This window comes from Elgaria multicarinata, chromosome 2, assembly GCF_023053635.1.
Source record: "Elgaria multicarinata webbii isolate HBS135686 ecotype San Diego chromosome 2, rElgMul1.1.pri, whole genome shotgun sequence".
Taxonomy (NCBI): Eukaryota; Metazoa; Chordata; class Lepidosauria; order Squamata; family Anguidae; genus Elgaria; species Elgaria multicarinata.
The window spans coordinates 74,328,927-74,349,013 of NC_086172.1; the positions used below are offsets into that span (position 1 = coordinate 74,328,927).

The following is a 20,087-nucleotide window of genomic DNA, read 5'->3' on the forward strand; positions in this document are numbered from 1 at the left end:
ATTATTATTATCGCACCATCAATGTACATGGTGCTGTACAGAGTAAAACAATAAATAGCAAGACCCTGCCGCAAAGGCTTACATTCTAATAAAATCATAATAAAACAATAAGGAGGGGAAGAGAATGCACCAAACAGGCAGTATAAAAGTCAGAACAAAATCAAGTTTTAAAAGCTTTAGGAAAAGGAAAATTTTTTAGCTGAGCTTTAAAAGCTGCGATTGAACTTGTAGTTCTCAAATGTTCTGGAAGAGCGTTCCAGGCGTAAGGGGCAGCCGAAGAAAATGGACGAAGCCGAGCAATTCTACTATTCTACTATTCTACTATTCATGGTAGTCATCTCTGTAACCTGAATAGAAGGATGGCTCCAGGGGACGGACAGACGGATGGATGGACGGACGGACGGACACACTCCCAACTCTTTCAACAATTTTAGGATAAGGAAATACATCCGGAGCCAAACAGGCCAGTATAAACCACTCAGTTTTCCAACGGTTTTCTGATCTAATTGATTGGTAATTGTGGTGACGTTCAGAGTCTTTCTGCCTCTATTCATAATACTTCTTTGCATTATTGTGGCTATTAATAATCATTTATTATTAACAATAATTAAAAAGCACTTTGTTCAGAGCACTTTATCTTGATTACTTTTCCAGCACTTTATCCTCCTTGTGGCATTTGGGTGGCGGCTTCGTCTTCTTCTTCTTCTTGCTTTGTTTTTTGAGCAGGATGTTAAAGTGGAATTCTTTTTTTTTTCTCCATTCCAAATAATTTTAGGTAATGACACACATGAAAGGGGGCCCAGAGATCTACACTCATTCCTCTGTTTCTCTAGAACAACATCCAAAAGATGTCTGGGCGCCTTCAAAAAGTGTGTAAGCCATAAAATCATGCACACCATTCTGTGTTGCTGAATAAAATGGCCAATGAGTTTTCTGCTGAGTGAACTAAGAATTGGCTAAACCTTACTAGCAGCTGGCTAGGTGCATTTTATCTCTTTTCCTGCAATGATGTCACATCAATGCTGCTTAGTTAGAACCAACACACACTTACCTGAAAACCAGCAAACAAAACCTCTCCTCACTTCTGATGGGTGAGGATTTATTTTACCTAGGGAGGTCGTGGGCTCTCCCACACTAGAGGCATTCAAGAGGCAGCTGGACAGCCATCTGTGGGATGCTTTAAGGTGGATTCCTGCATTGAGCAGTGGGTTGGATTCGATGGCCTTATAGGCTCCTTCCAACTCTACTATTCTATGATTCTATGCCCGTGTAAACACTGAAGTGTTGTCATTTGAGAAAATGGTCGCAATAACAGCCTGTTCTAGCAGCAGCATTGGTGCACCCATCACATGTCCAACCCTGTGTGCCCATTTTCTGCTCTCTGATAGGAATCCAGAAGTTAACCCATGCCAGCTTTTTCAGACCCTGTCTATGAAGCAACGCTGGGAGGGAAGCGATGCCATTCCAGCCGGCTCATAGCTGAACCTCCCTCTCCCCCTCCAGAAGAAGCTGAAGTATCTTTCCTCTTTGGAACCTGTCACTCCCTTCAATGACTTGGGTGAGAGACGCCGCAGAACATCTTGGCTATGCTCTCTCTGCCTTATCAAACACATCACTCTGGCACTTGTCAAGCATTTGACTCATGCCACCTGTTCCCCAGGCAGGGCCTGTTTGCTGCCTGTGACCTTCAGGCTGTCCAGAAAATACATCTGTTCCCACCTCTCCCCTATTCCTCTCTATGTGCTGGACTCTCTGAGGCAAGCCACCTATGACAGAGTCTCCACTATGCATGGGGGCAGGGACGGGAGTGACCATGACTTAGCAACTAGAAAACCAAGGCAAATAAAATCATGTTGGCAATTTTTGCTCACTGACCTCAGTTGATATTGGCCCTAAGACAAAAGAAGCAAGCTTTTGCTATGGTACTACACTGGATTCATCTAGAGGGAAAGCAGTAGCAAACAATTCCAAACTGAACTCATTCTTCTAGGTGCAGAACCAGGGCTGGCCCATTTGCCCAAGTCCGTTTGTTGCCTGCCTGAGACAAAGGACAAAATGGTGCCCCCTCCCATTCCATATACAAAAGCCAACTGGGCTCTTTGAAACCATCCGTATGCTAGAGTGTATGTTTTCTTCTATGCCAGGGTTACCCAATCTGGTGCCCTCCAAACAGTTTGGGTTTCGACTCCCAGCAGCCCCAGCCAGCATGGCCGGTGCTAGGAATGCTTGAACTTCTAGTCCAAAACATCTAGAGGGCACTAGGCTGGGGAAGGCTGTTCTATACGATCAGTGTTTTCATCATTCCATACCAGAGAGTTCTACAAAGAATATAATCACAGTTACTTTTTGCATTATTATTATTATTATTATTATTATTACTACTACTACTACTACTACTACTACTACTACTACTACTACTACTACTAGGAAACAGCAGAATTTATAACCTTTGCATTATATGGTGAACACTGGGATATCCTGACGCCTTCCCTATTTGGGGGCATATCTACATCTTTGCTTTTCCAGAGCCAACCATATTTTTTTCACATAATTGCAACATTGTAGCATTTTTACCTGTTTGTATGCTTATTACTCTTTATCTTTTCTGGGTCATCCCATGTCCACTAAGTCTGCTCCATACAGCTGCCTCCTTTTCAGAGTTGACTGTGGCTTGTTCTCACTAATTATAGTTTAAACAAATGATCATTTCTGGAAACTATGGCTTGTTTAAAATATGACACTAAAGCTTCCTATCTCCTCCAGGCAGGTGTGAAAGAGAAGAAGAGAATGAAGTGTATGAAAGCTCAATGCTCAGCATGCTTTATTCACATAACAGGAAACCATTTCCAGTTATGTCTGAAATGGGCCAGAGAAATCTTGTGTGACCATGTCTAGCAAGGGAATAAAAAAAGGATGATTCCCTGTTTGGAAACCTTGGGGTAATTTGTCTATCAGGCAAGAACCTTGCTGCAGGACGTATCACGTTCCAACAAAGTTTCCTCAAACTACCCTTCTATGTTAAAAATATATATCATATAGCATCCTGTAAAAACACAACCCGTTGGGACTATTGCCTTATTTAATCAGCTTCTGCGGTAACAGATATTCTTGGAGCTTCCTCATTCAGCAAATCAAATCTTTACTGCTTATCCAAAGAACATCACCGATCGTTCAGTAATATAATACAAAGAGGAATACACTGTTCAAAATATAATTAAGACATAGCCTAACAGAATCGATTACTATGTCCAGTATATATCTATTATCTTATAAAATGGTAAATACTAAAACACATTATGGAGATGACTAACAGAAGGAGGAGGGGGGAACCAAACAAAAAACTATTTAGTGAACATATAAGAACTAAAGGAACCCAAATGTTTTCAACAAACCCTACTAACAAAAGTAGTTCTGATGTGAGAAGTATTAGCAAAACAGGGGGGAAATGCTCTGTCCATTTGTGATTGAGACAACTATTAAACATTCTTCATCCTCCTTCATTGTTCTGAAGTATATGACATTCATATGACATTCAACCTATACCTAGACAGAACTGTAACTAAAAAAATAGTATAATCAAATATAATCCTATGAGTCTGAACTGTCAGCATGAAGATCAATACATCCTCACCAACCCAATCCCTCTTGTCCTTCAACCACTCGGCTCTATATTTCAGTCTAGAGGAATTATATAGACTACACTGCAATGCTCTATGTTTCCACTGCTGGTTGTCCACCCAGATGCCAGCGTTCCTCCAGAGAAGTCCTTTGGAACTGTCGTAACAGAACTGCAAGTGAAGTATGGCCATGGCCATTGTGATTTTGCAAAAGTGATGTTTCCTGGTATGATGGCTCATTGGCTACAGAGATCATATGCACTGTGGCTGTGAGTGGAATGGCGACAAAGGAGCTGGATTACAGTACTTCTATAAGGATGGCACAAATGCCATTTTTATACGGTTGCTTGCCTCATCATACCATTTTTTTTTTACCCAATTCCTACCATATCAGAATGGCAGGATCTGCAGATAATCCGTGGCTAGCAAAAAGATTCCATCTGCCACTTGGATCCCAAAACTAAAATGTAAGATGGTGCTAAGATTTGTTTTATGCAATCCAGAAAGCCTAAATCTGACACTAGTTATATCCCTGGTAATATGCCAAAAATGTTTACTTTCACGGAGATGGTCACAATCACGCTTATGCCTGGAAGCTGGGTTATGCGCAATAAGAGTCTGAGCCACCTACCCTCCATGCTGTCTTCACGATGCATGTTGAAATTTTCATAGGAGTCCCTCCGGATGAGTGGATCCGAGGTATTATAGTCCACTGAGACGCTGGGGCCATTTTCAAGATGTTCCATGCCTTTAAAGCAAGGACACCACAGTTTCAGCAACAGAACTAGCCAAGAACTTTCTGTGCCAGTTCAGTCATGGAAGAAATTGATAGCATAATAACGTTAGAACAAATGAAAAGGAAGAGGGAAAGAGATAAAAGGGAAGTGGGACCAATGAGACACAGATAAAGCATCACTGATGGAAGCCAGGATCCGGAAACAAGGAGACTGTCCAATCACAGGAGAAACCAAAGCCACAATCAAGTCTCAGCCAGGAAATCTGACCAAGGAAGCAAGGGCTAAGGTAGGGATGGTCAACTTGTGGACTGCCAGATGTTCTTGCCTACAATTCTCATCAGCTACTCCCCTCTCCCTAGCCCAGAGGTGGGCAGCTTGTGGCTTTCCAGATGTTTGTCCTATAACTCCCATGATCCCTCACCATTGGCTATTTAGTAAGGGATCATGGGAGTTGTAGGCCAAACGTCTGGAGGGCCACAAGCTGCCCACCCCTGGGCTAGGGAGAGGAGAGTAACATGGGGCTAGAGCAGGGGTAGGCAACCAGATGCCCTTCAGATGTTTTAGACTACAACTCATAAGTCCCAGCCAGCATAGTCAGGGGTAATGGGAGTTGTAGTCCAAAACAGCTGGCAGGCACCAGGTTATCTACTCCTGGGCTAGAGGCTACTGGTGGGATGGGAATCCATGGAAGTGTTTGAGAACAAGACAAGGCAAATTGTTGCTCAGGCAAGGACTTGAGCTCGACCTAGAAGATTTCATTCCCCAAAGAGTCAACAGGGGCCATTCAGGAATGTCACGGGTGGAGCCTCAGTCAACAAGGCAACCCTACAAGGAGAAAGAGGCTGTCTGCTGGTGAGGACATGCAAGACCTGGTGGGTCAGCTGGCCACAAGATTTGATAGTGCTGATGATTCTGAATCCTGCAGTTCTGACTCAGAAGGAGGAGCCTTCAGCAAAGGATGATAATGTGGCAAGAGGCTTCATACAGGAATTTGTACAGCCTGGGGACAGGGAGGGGTAAAATTGGGACAGGGAATGGAAGAGGTAGGTGCCAGTGGTTGGAAATTCAGTACCTTGGATCTTCTCAGGGCCATAGGAGAACACAAACTCCACCTTCCCATACTCGGGAAACCGCTCATCTGCAATGAAAAAGAAGACAAAAAGACAGTCGTTTTATCTACCTGCCTACACTGATAGAGGGCACATAAAATGGGGCAAAACCCAGTGGGCATGGGAAGCTGAATTCAGCAGGGATCTATTAGGGGGTTCTCAGTTTCACTTCCCAAATGTCCTGGGAAAATGTTTCTGGGGACTCACCAGCAATTATCATGGTTGTTGCTACCATGAGGATTTGGGGCTTCCACTGCTTGTCTAGCACTGCATTCCATCACAAGATGGTTCACAAACACATTTTGGAATGGCCTGCCGGAGGAGATTCGTCAACTTGACAGTCTTTTTGAATTTAAAAAAGCAATAAAGACTGATCTATTCCGGCAGGCCTATCCAGTGAAATTTTAGAATGCTTTCAGGATGTTTTAATCATGTATGGTATGTTTTAATTCGTTTTAATGTGTATTTTATATCATGTTTTTATACTGTTTGCTTTACACTTTGAATTGTTTTAGTTTTTGTGAACAGCCCAGGGAGCTTCGGCTATTGGGCGGTATAAAAATGCAAATAATAATAATAATAATAATAATAATAATAATAATAATAATTTCACAAAAGCCATGACACTGTGCAAAGACCCTCACAAAACATGGTGTGCGTTTTGCTACTATGGCCTCTGGCTGACCAAACCAACTCCCCTTCATTCTCCTTAATATTGTTGTTCTTACCCTTAAAGGCATCATCCAGGTCCTCCTTATTGAAGACAATGGCCAGATCATGAATGGCACAGGTGTGGAACTGCACCCGGAAGATCACATCCCGAGTCGGGCTACGGAATTCTTTGTGATAGCATTTCAGCTGCCAGGGGAAAGGGAGGGGTGAAAAGAGCCATCTGCTTGGCAGTGGTGTGGTGATAAAGTCTGAAGTGCAAGCACTCACTATGGCAGTCCCCATAGCCACATCTCCAAGGAGCATCCAAAAATTCAGGCAGCTTTGTTGACCCATAGCAACAAACAATTTCTAGCATGTTTCCTCTCTGCTTGGTGCAAATAGGTCTTAATCCAAGACAAAGGCACCTCAAAACATTTGCATTACAATAGAAGAATATTTTGCTGCTGGGTACATTCTTTCCCTCCCACACACCCACACATCCACTACTACTGTGAAGATTGTAGCTAAGCTCAGAAGGGAACTGGGAATTCTGAAGGGGGTGGCAGATGACTCAGCGACCCTGCTAATAAAAGTGTTGGCACTGCCTCCCTGTGAATCCTGGTTCCAGTACACCACTAAAGTTTGGGGGCTTACCAACCAGAAAACATGAATGGTAACATCCACTTACAAACCTATAACTAAAACTTCCATCCCCTTCATGTCCAGAACACACCCCTTTTGTACACCTCCCCACAAAAATTGGGGACTTTCCTGGGGTGAGTAGATCGTAGACCACATCTTGTGGATATCCTAGGCCTCCTATTCCTGTATTTCCAAAATGGACTCACCAATTGAAGCTGAATTCATTGAGCCAAAGTAGGAAATGGAAAAAAAGCCCTGTATGACTCTTACCAAGATGTCTCCCTTTAAGAGCAGTCCCGGCTCTATAGTGATGCAGATGCTGGTCTGGCTGTCTCCCTGCACGTTGCTACAGAGAGAAGAAAGAAGCTATACATGGAGGACAGACAGAACCTGTGCAATCACAAAGCTGAAATGTTCTTCCCCGCACTCATGGTAGACCTGGTCTATGTGGACTTGCACAGGACTGTGCAACACAGCACAGGTCGACTGTGCAAGACAACCTGTAGCAAACATCAAAAGAAGTGGGTGAAGATGATTCTCACACACACACACAAATAACTGTTTGGAAAAGCTCCTACAGCAAGGGTGCTGAACCCATCCAGAGGGCCAAATTCCATTTTGGACCAACTCTCAGAAGTGGGCAGGGGCTGAAGGCAAAAGGGGTGAGGCCAAAGGCAAAAAGGGGGGGGGCAACATTCCAAAATACCCACAAATGTGGCTGAAAGCTCTTACTGTCAGTAATTAAGCCTTAGAAGATGCATTTTAACCTTTTAGAATGGGGAGGGGCTGCACAAAAGCTAGGAAACCAGTAAGTGATCAGTGGTTGGGGGAAAGGGGCATCGCCATTTGGGGAACCCCAGACTGCCAGACTCGGAACCCAAATGGGCTTGAGGTCCTGCACCCCACCCCACTACAAAATGTTTGTGCCAGCTAACCTTCACACAATCTGGCCTAGAACACACTATGAGTAGTTTGTGCAGTCCACACCTAGTCCTGTATCCCAGCCTGGTCAGCACTTCCACTTCTGTATGTGTTTCAACTAAACTTGGAGACAAATCCAAGTATCTACTGGATTTTTATGTTTTAAGGAACATAATCAGTATTATCTGTTTGTCCCAACAGCCCTGGATTTAACCTAAAACTATGTGAACCCTAGTAGGATCTAATCTAGTTAAGTCTGTGACTCTTCCTTCATTCCATCCTAAGACTCTGGCCATGCAGACTTTAGGACTTCCCCCTCCCCTTCTCTCCCCCTCTCCCGCCCCTGCCAACCTGCTTTTTTAACAACTTGCCTGATGAAGATATCTGAAGATCTTGAAAGCTTGGTCACAATTTTGTGTATTGGTTCTACTAAAAGTATTACTCAGATGTTGATTTTGTAACTTCCACTTCTGAGTTTATGACTGTGAAAGATAATACTTCCTAAACAAGTATTTATCCTTCCTACGGTGTTATTTATGAGTGTCTACAGTCAAGCCAAGTGTTTGCCATGTCCCTCCTCTTATCTAATGCCCTCCTTTGTTACCAGATCTTCAATCATAGAGTAATATATCAACATTTTGGTTGGTGAAAAAAGAGTCAGGACAAATTTAAATTAGTAGGTTTGAGACTGAAGGGCACACTTGATTTGAAGGGAAAAGAAAACACTAAATATGGACTTTCCTTCTATTTCACATTTCCTTCAATATCTTGAATAACCCATCTCTGCTAAAGGTTTTGTGCAGATTTATTTAATATACACATTTACATTTAATGGAATAATTAAACAAGCAATTAAAATTCAGTTAGTTGATTTAAAAAATGAACACATCTAGCAGTTTCACAAAACAACACTTCGCAATATTCCTTAGGAAAAGTAACAAAAGTTAAACTGAGTTGAAAACCGTTTAACTCTATAACCAGCCTTTCCTACCTAGAATCCCTAGATATTATTTGAATACAATCTCTATCATTCCTGGCCTCTGTCCATGCTGACTGGGGATGATGGGTATTGAAGTCCAGCAACATCTGGGACCCTAGGTTGCTGTAGACCATGTTTTGTCCACATGGAGGTAGCCTTCTCCATGTAGAAAACATCAAATGTTGCATGCAGAGAGTCCTAAATGCTGTTCCCATGAGTTCAAGAAAGTGTGCATTATCTGTATTTCTCTCCCCACCCTTTTCTATGTATATGCAGTTCAAGAGGCCTTTAGGTTAGGGATTGTCTTCCTCCTTTAAACTCCGCTTGGACCAGTGAAGGCAGAATGATGTGAAGCTAGAATTCCTCCCTCCCCACCCACACCCAAGAATCAGTGAGAAGTCTGCTCTGGTCTGGCCCTATGACTCAAAAGAGGAGTGCCAGCTCTAAGGAGAAACCTACTAAATTCCAGATGTGTAGACAGGTTGCATAGCCTGGTAGATCTTGAGGAAGGGCCGGCAGCCTAGGAAACATAAATCAGAGACGGAGAGAAAGGGACTTTCATTAGTCAGGGAGATTAGTAATGGCAAAGGCAACGCAAACAGTAAGAGGCCAAGATAAACAGTCTAGCCTGGAGGAGATGTTTTCAGATACACTGCCCTCCCTGCAGCCAACAGGGCCAGGTCTGTGACAGTGACAGATGCCCTGGAAAAAAACATGGCATGGTCAAGAAGCAGGATCTTTCTTTGCTTTCGGGTATAAAGGCTTTAGGTATCCCCTGAAAGACAATAGCCCTTTCTACACCATCCATTTGTTGGGGATCATCCCTGTGTGTCCAAATGATGCACAGGGGATCACGGGAGCAGGGAGAGATGATCCCTCCATTTCCCCGGGATAACTGAGACCTCAGTTATCCTAGTTTTACCTGTGGTCCTGGGAAGATCCCGAGGACCATGGGCGGTGTGGGCGCCCGTCCCAGCTTCTTCCTTCTCCCCCATAAGTAGTGGGGGTCATCGGAGGGAAGGAGCCGAGATGTGGGGAGTCCAGGGCCATTGGGGGTGGGGTGGGGAGCGGGTCGGGGCTTTTTTTCTTTCTTTTTTTAACCTTTTTTTCACTGGAGCACGAGTGCGCTCCAGCTCTTTCTCTTTCAAAAAAAGGCGGCCGTAAGGGGCGTGACGCCCGTGACATCACGTGGCCCATTTGGACTGAGGGCAATGATCCTGGAAGCAGGTAAGTCCAGGATCACCCCTTCTCCCTCTCTCTAAACCCGTAGGTATAGAAAGGGCCAAAGTCTAAGTTCCCTTCCCCAGCTCTCTGTTGCAGATGTGTGCTGACTGCCCAAGCCCAGGAAACAGAAAATCAAATGAGCTAAGGCCATCTTCAGTTAAGCATCCAAATTCATGTAAATAATTCATCCAATCTGCAAGCCCAACAAATTTGTATTAGATATCCTTATGGCTGACAGTTATCAAAGACAGTGTTGGGAATATGACCTTATGCCTTTTAGACTGCTGAAAGCTGGGCATTAACGTCTTTTATTGTGCTGTGCCTTGGAATCATGATACTTGGCTAGAGTGAGCATTGGCTGTTCTTACACGGTTATCAAACATCCTGAACCAGAATCTAAGAATTGTGGGCATCTTCAGCTCTGGGAGGTCATAAGGATTTTTAAAACAAGTGGTGGAGAAATTTGAACAGGTGAGAATGCAGACGTCCATCCCACATGGCAATGTAACATGTGTACCCAAAGAAGCTGCTGAAAACAAAAGCAATGGGTTAAAGGTGACAGCTGCAGCTGTAACTTGAGGCTGGCTCTACACAAGTAGCAAAGGAAGGTGCTAGAATGCTGAGGTGATAGGATAGGCTGCAGCACCTCAGACTTCAGGTGTGAGGTACCATTTTGGAATGTTTCCCCATGTAAAGAAGAAAGTTCTTCAAATAAGAAAAATAGCCCATCACGGTCAGGGAGCAAGGTTCCAAAACAGCCTTTTGAAGGCAGGCCTATCCAGTGGAATTTTAGGATGTTTTTAGGATGTTTTAAAAATGTATATTATGTTTTAATTCAGTTTTATGTATTTCATACTTATTGTTGTTCCCCGCCTCGGTCCAAACGGAGAGGCGGGTAAGAAATAAATTTGTTATTGTTGTTGTTGTTATTATTTTGGCTACTCTGGCTTTCTTTCTTCAAGGACTCTTTACTTTGGGAGAACATTCAAATGCATACTATAGGATAGTATTCAAGCTGCAGTTTACTCTGTCACCTCAGCATGATACCACCTTATTCTGTTATACGTGTAGATCAGGTCTTAAGGACCATCAATAGAGAAAGGCAGAAGTTGTGGGATTCCTGTGCAACCCAATAGACACGGTATCTTTCAGTCTCTTGGGAGCCATATTGGTATGGTGCTATGTGGAATGGAAAAGCCAGTTACCTCCTTTTGACTCAAAGTTGGGAATTCCGTGCATGATGACATGGTGAAGGAAGAGGGGCTTGTTGTTCATTTTGATGGTGCCAGAGAGGAGACCGCTGAAGTAATGGACATACCTGGAATAGAAACCAAGATATTCAACAGGCAGTTAGTTGGAGATTCTTGATCAACTGGTTTTTCAATGAAGAAAAATGACCTCAGTCTATAAATTTGGAATTTTCCCCCTTTTGTTAAAACTTGAGGAACTCTGTTATTTAGGCTACAAAACTAATCAATTAAAAAACATTCCTATTGCATTTCTTTTAGTGCCTTAACTGCAAACATCAGGCATGAGAGCAAAGCTACTGTTACCATTTTCAAAAATTATATCTGCAAATCTCAGATAATATTCTTTGTCCCACTGTTGTTAGGACCATCTGAAACCTATGATTAGACACACAGAGTATGTTCCTTGGTTAATCAGGAAGGAAGCTACACACCAAGAACTTGTAAAAGTGGCCATTTAACAAGATGGCTCCCTCTCAGACTCCATACAGCAAATGGAAATATCTACATCATCATTATCATCATTATTATTATTTGTTCTTTCATGTCCTCCTATATGGTGCAAGTGACACTTACCTGGGCGTAAGCTCTATCAAGCTCAATGGTACTTATTTCTGAGTATATATGTATAGGTTTGTTCTCTAAATCACTTTTGATTTGCTATTGGGCATATGCTAGGGACAAGGCTATTAGTTCTCCATTTCAGTTTATACACAGATTTGTAGATGGTCTGAGAATAGTTTTCAGTACTTAGAAGGCTGTCATGTAAAACATGTTTCTATGATGCAACTCAAGAGTTCATACTTTGATGCTGAAATGATCACCGAGTGTTCTTTAAAAGGAGAGTGCAGGCTGAGATGATGCTAGAGGCTACAAGACTGAAAAGCTTTTGTGGTTTAAAAACGAGTACATACAGTACATTGCTAGCTTCAGCACCACCTAGTGAAATGGACAGGAAGCACAATAGAGGCTAAATAGATAACTAACTAGCAACTTTTAGAAATTCAGCAGGACTGAAAGATCCTCTTTGCAACATAATTAATAGGATCAGAGCAGTCTCCTTCCCCTGCTGGGGTCCTGAGGAAAATCTTTCTTCTGAAGCTTGCATTTGCTTTGAGGGGAAATCCAGCACTGAGGCCAAAGATGGAAATCTACACTTAAAGTCATGTGTAAATTGTCCCTTATCCTTCCCGCAGTGGAAAGCAGAGGCACAAAGGGCTTATTCAAAACTTGATCTGTAAACTATGGTGGTTTATCTCTAACCCACAGTGTCCACATATTCACGTACTCTGCCCACATTAAAAAAGCTAGAGCCTCTCATCGATGGATGACACTCATTTCATCTCATGATGCAAGACAAGGATTTACACTCAATGAAACACAGAAGCAATTACTCCATTGAAGAAAAAAATAGATCACAGCTAGGACTGAGCAGAACCTTTAGATTCCACTCCAAAAACGATTGCCAGGGTGTGGAATGAATCTATTCTGCTCCACCAAAACCCCAGAGCAGGTTTTAGCATCAGGAATGGATTCTGCAAACCACTACAGCCATGTACAGTGAGGCCCAGGGTGGCTAGAACATAGTCCAAGGCTTCCGACACACCAAGCAGGTAGTGATATAGCTGTCAGCTTGGCATGCCACTGTAGCAGACAAAGTGAGGCCTAACATGGTTTGGGGAGCAGGCAAGGGAACGTTTCCTGGCTTACTCTAGGCCGCCTCTTGTCTTCATTTCTGCAGCTTCCAACTTGCCAAGTGGATGGCAATATTGCCTCCCCCTTCCACATTGGAAAGCCTTGGAGTAGGCAAGGGGAGCTGTACCACAGTCCAAGAGGTTATCCTTGAGCCATGCCAGGCCTCCTTTTGTCTTGTCTCACTCCAAGGCCATAGCTAGACCTATGGTTTATCCCTGGATCGTCCAGAGGTCAAACCTGTTCATCTAGGTGACATACAGGGGATCCAGTGCTCAGGCAGGGGTGAACCCTGGATGATCCCAGTATAAACCTTAGGTCTAGCTGTGGCCCAAAAGACAAAAGGGTAGCGATATATGGAGCATAGGAGAGCAGGCTTAGCATAATCCAGCAGGGGTCTCTCAAGCCATGCTAAACCTTCCGCATACTGAGGGCGCATTGATTTCGCACACACCCCAAATGTGCTAGAAGCCTCCAAATATGGGAGGTTAATGTAATGTAGCTGGGGGTGGCTGCAATCGGGGGAGGCTGCACCACTCACGTATTTCCAAAATGGGCTGAGAATGCATCAGAAAGGAGTGGATTGCGGGTCTGTTTTGGAAATGCTTCCACTCCAATCAGAAGTCATGGTTCTGGTCTGCATTCAGCTGAGTTGGAATCCTGCCTCATCCATAATTTTGTGTTAAATCCTTGAACTGAAGAAGTAATAAATAATACAGTGTAAAGCAGCCTTTCCCAACCTAGTGCCTTCCAGGTGTTTTGGGTTCCATGCTGTCTGGGGCTAGCAGGAGTTGAAGTCCAAAGTACAGGTTGGGGAAGGTTGGTATAAAGCAAGCTTGGCTTTATCTAAGAACTGAAGGCATACTTTCCCCCAAATGTGAATCTGTTCAATGGGCCCTGCAAACATCTCTACATATATGGTCTGAGAGCAACACCAGAAACCACCACACCAACCCAAGAGAAAGAACAATGGGACTAACCTCTTCTGTGATGGCTGCCCCACTGGGATCACCTTGTCCTCGTAGAACCTTTTCATGGCAAACCGGTCTAGAGCTTGGTCTGCACTGTGGGATAAACAGAAGTGTCATTACAGGCATGTTTCATGGGAGATGGAAAGTCTTAGTTGGATGGACAGCAGAGAGGCGCCCCAACAAAGAAGTTGTTTTGTTGTTCTTCCCTAAGGTTTCACATAGGGAGTTTCTCTAGGAAATTCATTCTGGCTATTTCAAGCCTTCTCACTCAACTACTGTAGGTTTCCCCACCCCCCACCCCCAACATAAAATGCTAATATTTCTGGGCATCTTATCAATCAAATAAAATTTAGCCAATTAAGTGCATTGGCCCAGGAAATCAATGCAGCTTTTAACACCTTCAGTACCGCAATACATCTTCATCTATCACAGCTCATTGTTCCTTTCTCTGTTCTAGCAAATATGCTATCTTGCCAGCTGCTGGGGGAAACGACTAAGTGGGTGCTACTGCATTCATGTCCTACCTGTGGGTTTCCCTGAGGCAGCAGGCTGGGCACTATGTGAACAGAGTGCTGGACTAGATGGACCCTTGTTCTGATCCAGCACACACACACACACACTCACCACTCAAACCATTGTCTTCACTGCCTCTCATTCAAATATGGTGTGAGGCTCTCTTACCTGGCTGAAATGTTGCTGTAGTGCATGTAGGCAGCAATGACAACCCCTGTCCGACCTCTGTTGCCCTGCAGGAAATATGAGCAAAATAAGGTGATCAGGATTACCAGCAATCAGACTGGGTAGAAGGGAAAGTGCCCATGTCTTCACTGAAGAGTCCAAAAGAATGAAACTTTCAAAACTGAACAACTACAAATGGGTGAATCAGTCTGTTCTCAGTCTATATCATGTTTGCATGGGTTTACCCATAAGCTTGTAGTTTTACGTTTCTACATTAATCCGCAAGTTTTTTTGAGAGAAATCTGCACCAAAAAGAATGTGTTTAAATTAGGGATGTGCAAAGCAGCAAAACTCGGGATCGCCAAAGCTCCCTGAATTCCACCTTGAAGGTTGTTCCAATTTGAGCCCTATCAGTTTTCCAGCTTCGTTTTTTTCCCTTTCTTTTTGCATGAAAATCCATGCATATTTTCATGTGTATTTTTCTCCAAATGTACTCATCAATTTTCTTCATCCTTGAAATGTATGCATTCTTCTCCCATTGATGAAAGCTTATTTGTATACACTTCTCCAAAGTATGCTTTTTTTTTTCAGGTGCATTTTTCAAATGTACACATCCTGTTGAATGCATGGAAGCATTCACGAATCACATTGCAGGGTCAGAAACGTATGGACTGATTAAAAAAAAAAGAGGACTGAAACAAATTTCTCATACATCCCTAATTTCAGTACATATTTTTAAACACATTTTCCCTCTCAAAATATGCATTTCTAAATTTCTCAAGCATCCCTAAGAACAACTGATATGCTCAGGATTTATAGATGGGAACAGACTCCATTCAGATATCATCCTATCAAGGGGATTAAAGGAGACACAGCAAAAGCTGGGTCACAGAGAGAAACTAGGGGGGAATCCGCACGTCGTTCTGAAATCGCTTCTAAGCGACCCCAGTGCGGTGTGAAAGCGAGCGTGTAACTTGCCTTTTGAAGAGCCGACAAAGAGACGTCCTTCCCACCACCACCGCTGCCGCCGCCACCCACAGACCTCCTCGCCGACCGGCGAGGAGAGCTCGGCTGAAGAAGGCGGGGTTGAGAGCGGAAGAAGCTCTCCACCCCGCCTTCTTCCCCCGAGCTTTCCGTCCCAGCCGGCGAGGAGGGAGTTGGGTGGTGGCGGCGGCAGCAGGAAGGACGTCTCTTCGTCGGCTCTTCAAAAGGCAAGTTACACGCTCGCTTTCACACCGCACTGGGGTCGCTTAGAAGCGATTTCAGAATGACGTGCGGATTCCCCCTAGATTATCATGCATTTCTCACGAGGACAGAATAATTGAACAATAGGTGGTGCTGTCCCCTTTGAGATGACTGAGCAGTAAGCTCTAGTAAGATTCTAGAGATCTCTGGTTTTCTTGCATCCTGCCATACCCCACTCTCACTGCTGCGAAGAAAAGGGTGGGCAGAGCACCCACCATCACCCCACAGACATAGAGAGAAAGAACAAAGTGCCCTACATGTTTCCATTTAATAGTGGATAATTTGGGACAGGGAACTAGGAGAGCCACATGCACATATTTGCTTGGTCTTGGTGCCCAGCTAAGATGGGAAAAACAAGGATACAATTGGTTGATTTGTTGGTTGGATGGATGGTTGATTCATGTGCTACTTTCCTCCTATGGTGTTTAAGGCAACCTACAGGTTTTCTTGCTCCTCTTTTATCCTCACAACAACCCTGTTAGACAGGTTAAGCTGTGAGAAGGTCACCTGATGAGCTTTATGGCTGAGTGGGGTTGTATATAGCTCTCCCTAGTTTACCTACCTCACAGCATGATTTTGATAATGGATAAGTAAGACATTGATGAAATAAATAATGATGCATTGATTTATTGATTTATTGATTTTATTTACAATATTTCTATTCTGCTCCCTATCTGAGGATTTTGGAGCGGTGAACAAATGAGGTAAAAGAATAAAAACAGAATAAAAACATCATTTTAAAAAAGAATGCATTTCAAAAGAATATTTATTCATGTTGTTGGGACGGTTCTTCACCTTTGCACATTAAAAGGTTCCTGCTGCCTTGGGTTTGTTTGTTTAAAAATGATGAACAGCTATTAAATGGTTGCCACACAATTTTACAATCTTCATGCATCAACACAGCTCTGCATACCAGGAACAGACAGAGCAGAGATGGCAACGAACAGCGGCCCAATGCACCACTGACCAAATACAACAGCTTCAATAGAATATGCAAAACCCTAACCACACAGATACCAACCACACAATAATGAAATGCAGCTACATACAGAGACACATCAGATGTAGGATTTGACCCAGAAAATTAAGGAATGCCCCATTTTCCCACCAGGGAAAATCTATGGGCCTGAGGGCCAAATTGGATGTGTCAAACTACATCCATTTATTCACCAGTCTTCCCCGTTCACATATAAAGTAGGTGTCTATTCTTTTTTTCCTGGCATGAAATGGGAGTATGTGGGTGAGGGAAGTGAAATCCCCTACCTTGCCTTACCTCACTGCACTCCACTGCTTTGAGCAATTTTCTCTCCGCCCAGCTCCAACGCTGGAAGTGAACTGAGCAGGGGAGAAATGGAATGCAGTGAGGTAAGGTGGCAGAAGGGCAAAACATTAGCACTTGGCATTTTGTTTCAGTTCATTAAGCATCAGAACTTGCCCTGTTCACAACCCTGAACATGAACGCAAAAAAGAAAGCACCTTTTTTCTGGGGTGGGGGGAACCTTGCGTTTGGTGTAGGGATAAGCTAGGGATGGGAGAACCAGGTATGCTCAAGCTGACTGCAATTCTCCAGATTGTATTTCCAAGCTCAGTTTGTTCTTCAGTTCAAACAGGAAAAGTGCACATTTTTCAAAGGTTGTGCATTTTTTAATATGCCCACATTAAGTTGTGTATTTTTAATATGCTGTGCATGTTTCAAAAGTTGCGTATTTTAAAAAATGTGAATGCAAGGAAACATTTGCAAATTGCCAAACACACACAAAGCAAATTCCCAAATGTAAAAGTTCAGGAATTTTCAAACATCACATGCTCCCATTTGCATTTGGGGTTATAAATCAGGCTTTTACTTATGCACACCCATCCAGCAATCCCTAGATCTCAGCAGACAGGGAGGGGGAGACATGTGGGTGTTTGGGGGATAGGGGATGGAGTGTGTGTGCATGTGTGTTTGTGTGTGCACACGTGAGACTCCTAGTCCCTCAGCCAACATTGGATGCAGTCCTTGGGGCCAAAAAGGATGTGCAGCTCAGCTTTAAAATCTTAAATGCCTCAAGACCCAGGCCTAATCTAGACCAAGCAGGATATTGCACTATGAAAGCAGAATGAGAGCGGTATATAAAAGGCAGGAACCACACCCAGCAGGATATAGCCGTATGAAAGTGGTATATGGTATGTAGCAATGGGCCCCAACAGTTGTCAGTCGTTTATAGTGGTATTGAACAGCATTTCAATACCGCTATAAAGCAGTAGTATGGCTCCTGCTTTTTATATACCGCTTTCATGCCACTTTCACGGTGCAATATCCTGCCTGGTGTAGATTAGGCCCAAGTTAGTTGAAGGGCCACCTTCACCCATATCAGCCTCCCCGCATTTTGCAATCATCTTCTGAAGACCTACTCAGATGGGTGCCTGTGAGAATAACTAGCTTGGCAGGCCCAAGGGAGAGAGCGGGTTTTGGCAGCAGCCCCATATTTGTGGAATACCAATAGTGTACACCAGGCCCCATCTCTGCAGGCCTTTAAGGAGGCCCTAAAGACTTACTTGTTTCCTACTGTGTTTCCTTAAACATTGGGTTGTTTAATTGATAGAATGATTTTAGCAGTAGTTATTTATTGGATCTTAGTGCTTTTACTTGGTTCAATGTGCTTTGGTAATACGTTTTTATTGCCTTAGAAATGTACTGTTATTTATATTGTATATTGATTGCTGGGAGCCACCTTGGGAGGGGTTTTATCTTGAAGGCAGCTTATAAATATTTCAAATAAACAAATATCTCAAAAGGCAAACAACATTCATAAATAAGCCCTGAAATAAAAACGGAAGTGGCAGATGCTTTACATAAAAGTCAAGGAAACTTATGACTGTACAGATTTGATCCTGGTTTAAGATCCCAGTTAATAAACTGATATTAGACCAAAGTTTCCCATTTTAGACATAACAGGGAACTGTAGTACAAAACACTCCCAAATTGTGGAATGCATTTCTTCACGTACTATGCTGGGCTCCCACCATTTTGGTTGTTTAGAAAGAGTGTAAACACATAGATTTTTAATTTAGTCTCTTAAATTATGTCGTTTTACAGTTTTACTATTTTTAGTGGTAATTTTGATCCTTATTGTTTTTGTTCCGAATTGTTTTGAATTGTTCTGAAACGCCTTGTTGACTTTTTAGCAAATTAGGCAGTATAGAAATGTTAGTACATAAATAACATAAATCCATAAACATAAACAGACCAGGATCAAAGTGCCAAAGTCCGCACACAAAGTGAGGAGGGGAAGGGAGAGGAAGCACACAGCTACACCCTAAGCCAGGTACGTTATGTCTGAAAAGGCTGTCCGAGCTGGATGTCATCAGCATATTGATGACACCTCATTCAAAAACTCCCAAACAATTTGTTCAATTGTTTGCCAGAGAAACCCTAAGTAGGGCAACAAACCATGGGCAAAATAAACCAGGGTTGGTGTTATGTGCAAACCAGGCTATCAATCACAACTTGCTGATAGCCTATTGAGTTGTATACCTAATATTCATGCAACCCCTGCCTCGACATCCCTATCAACTCCTTGATCCTCTTCCCAACACTCCCATCCCCATTCCATGTTGTGATTCACAGTGCAGACCCAGAAGGGGGAAAATATCTGCTTTTTTCCAGTGCTTGCATTTCTGATTGAAGGCTAATGCTGTGAACAAAAGAGCAAGAACCTCTGATGTAAATGCTTCCTTAATGAGCAACAACACTCTCCACCCTCATATATAAGCAAAGGAAAGCATAACATGTCCAAATATAGCAACTATTTTGTCTCATTAATGTAACACCAGCACTGCAAAGGCAACAAGAAAGTAGAAGCAAAGAACAACTATCTCAACACTCTGCAGTGTTGAGTAAAATGAGTAAATTATAACGCAAAGTCTCCATCAAACAGTGACCATGGAAAGAGTAGGATCAATACAACACAGGTGGGACGGCCTCTACTGAAGCTTTCTGAACACATATTGGGTTTTACACCAATTTCATGCTCAGGATTCCTCTCAAACGATCTTGGGGATGTGGTTTGGTGAGAGTGCTAAGAACGGTGCTGGGTTTAGGAACAAGCCAAGTAGCCCATGGCTTTATTATGAGGGGGCTCTAAATAATTAAGATGTAAGATAACTAAGATGAAATCGGTTTGGCTTAATAATGTTGGAAAGTCTGGTGTCACTTACAGCAGAATTGCCTTATATAGAAAAAGTGTGGCAATGCAGCATTTAGGATGGGAGTGAGTAAGTGCAGACTAGAGCCAGTTTAAAAGAAGTTCAAATCAACTTACTTTTATTAGCCCTTTTACACACATCTTCAGGGAAGGCTATCTAACACTGTTTAACTGCAAGACCCCCCCT

At 43.1% G+C, this 20,087-nt stretch overlaps 1 protein-coding gene across 5 annotated transcripts in view; it reads right to left on the minus strand.

Moving 5' to 3' along the window:
• TNS1 (tensin 1) overlaps positions 1-20,087 on the minus strand; it is a 274,729-nt gene that overhangs the window by 86,647 nt on the left and 167,995 nt on the right. For all 5 annotated transcript variants that reach the window (XM_063116731.1, XM_063116729.1, XM_063116728.1 and 2 more), the window contains 8 exons: positions 14,472-14,536; positions 13,800-13,883; positions 11,086-11,198; positions 9,116-9,176; positions 7,027-7,102; positions 6,192-6,321; positions 5,427-5,492; positions 4,249-4,365 (listed from right to left, as the gene is read on the minus strand). In XM_063116731.1, coding sequence (XP_062972801.1) covers positions 4,249-4,365; positions 5,427-5,492; positions 6,192-6,321; positions 7,027-7,102; positions 9,116-9,176; positions 11,086-11,198; positions 13,800-13,883; positions 14,472-14,536 — 712 coding nt within the window. The remainder of the gene's footprint in view (positions 1-4,248; positions 4,366-5,426; positions 5,493-6,191; positions 6,322-7,026; positions 7,103-9,115; positions 9,177-11,085; positions 11,199-13,799; positions 13,884-14,471; positions 14,537-20,087) is intronic.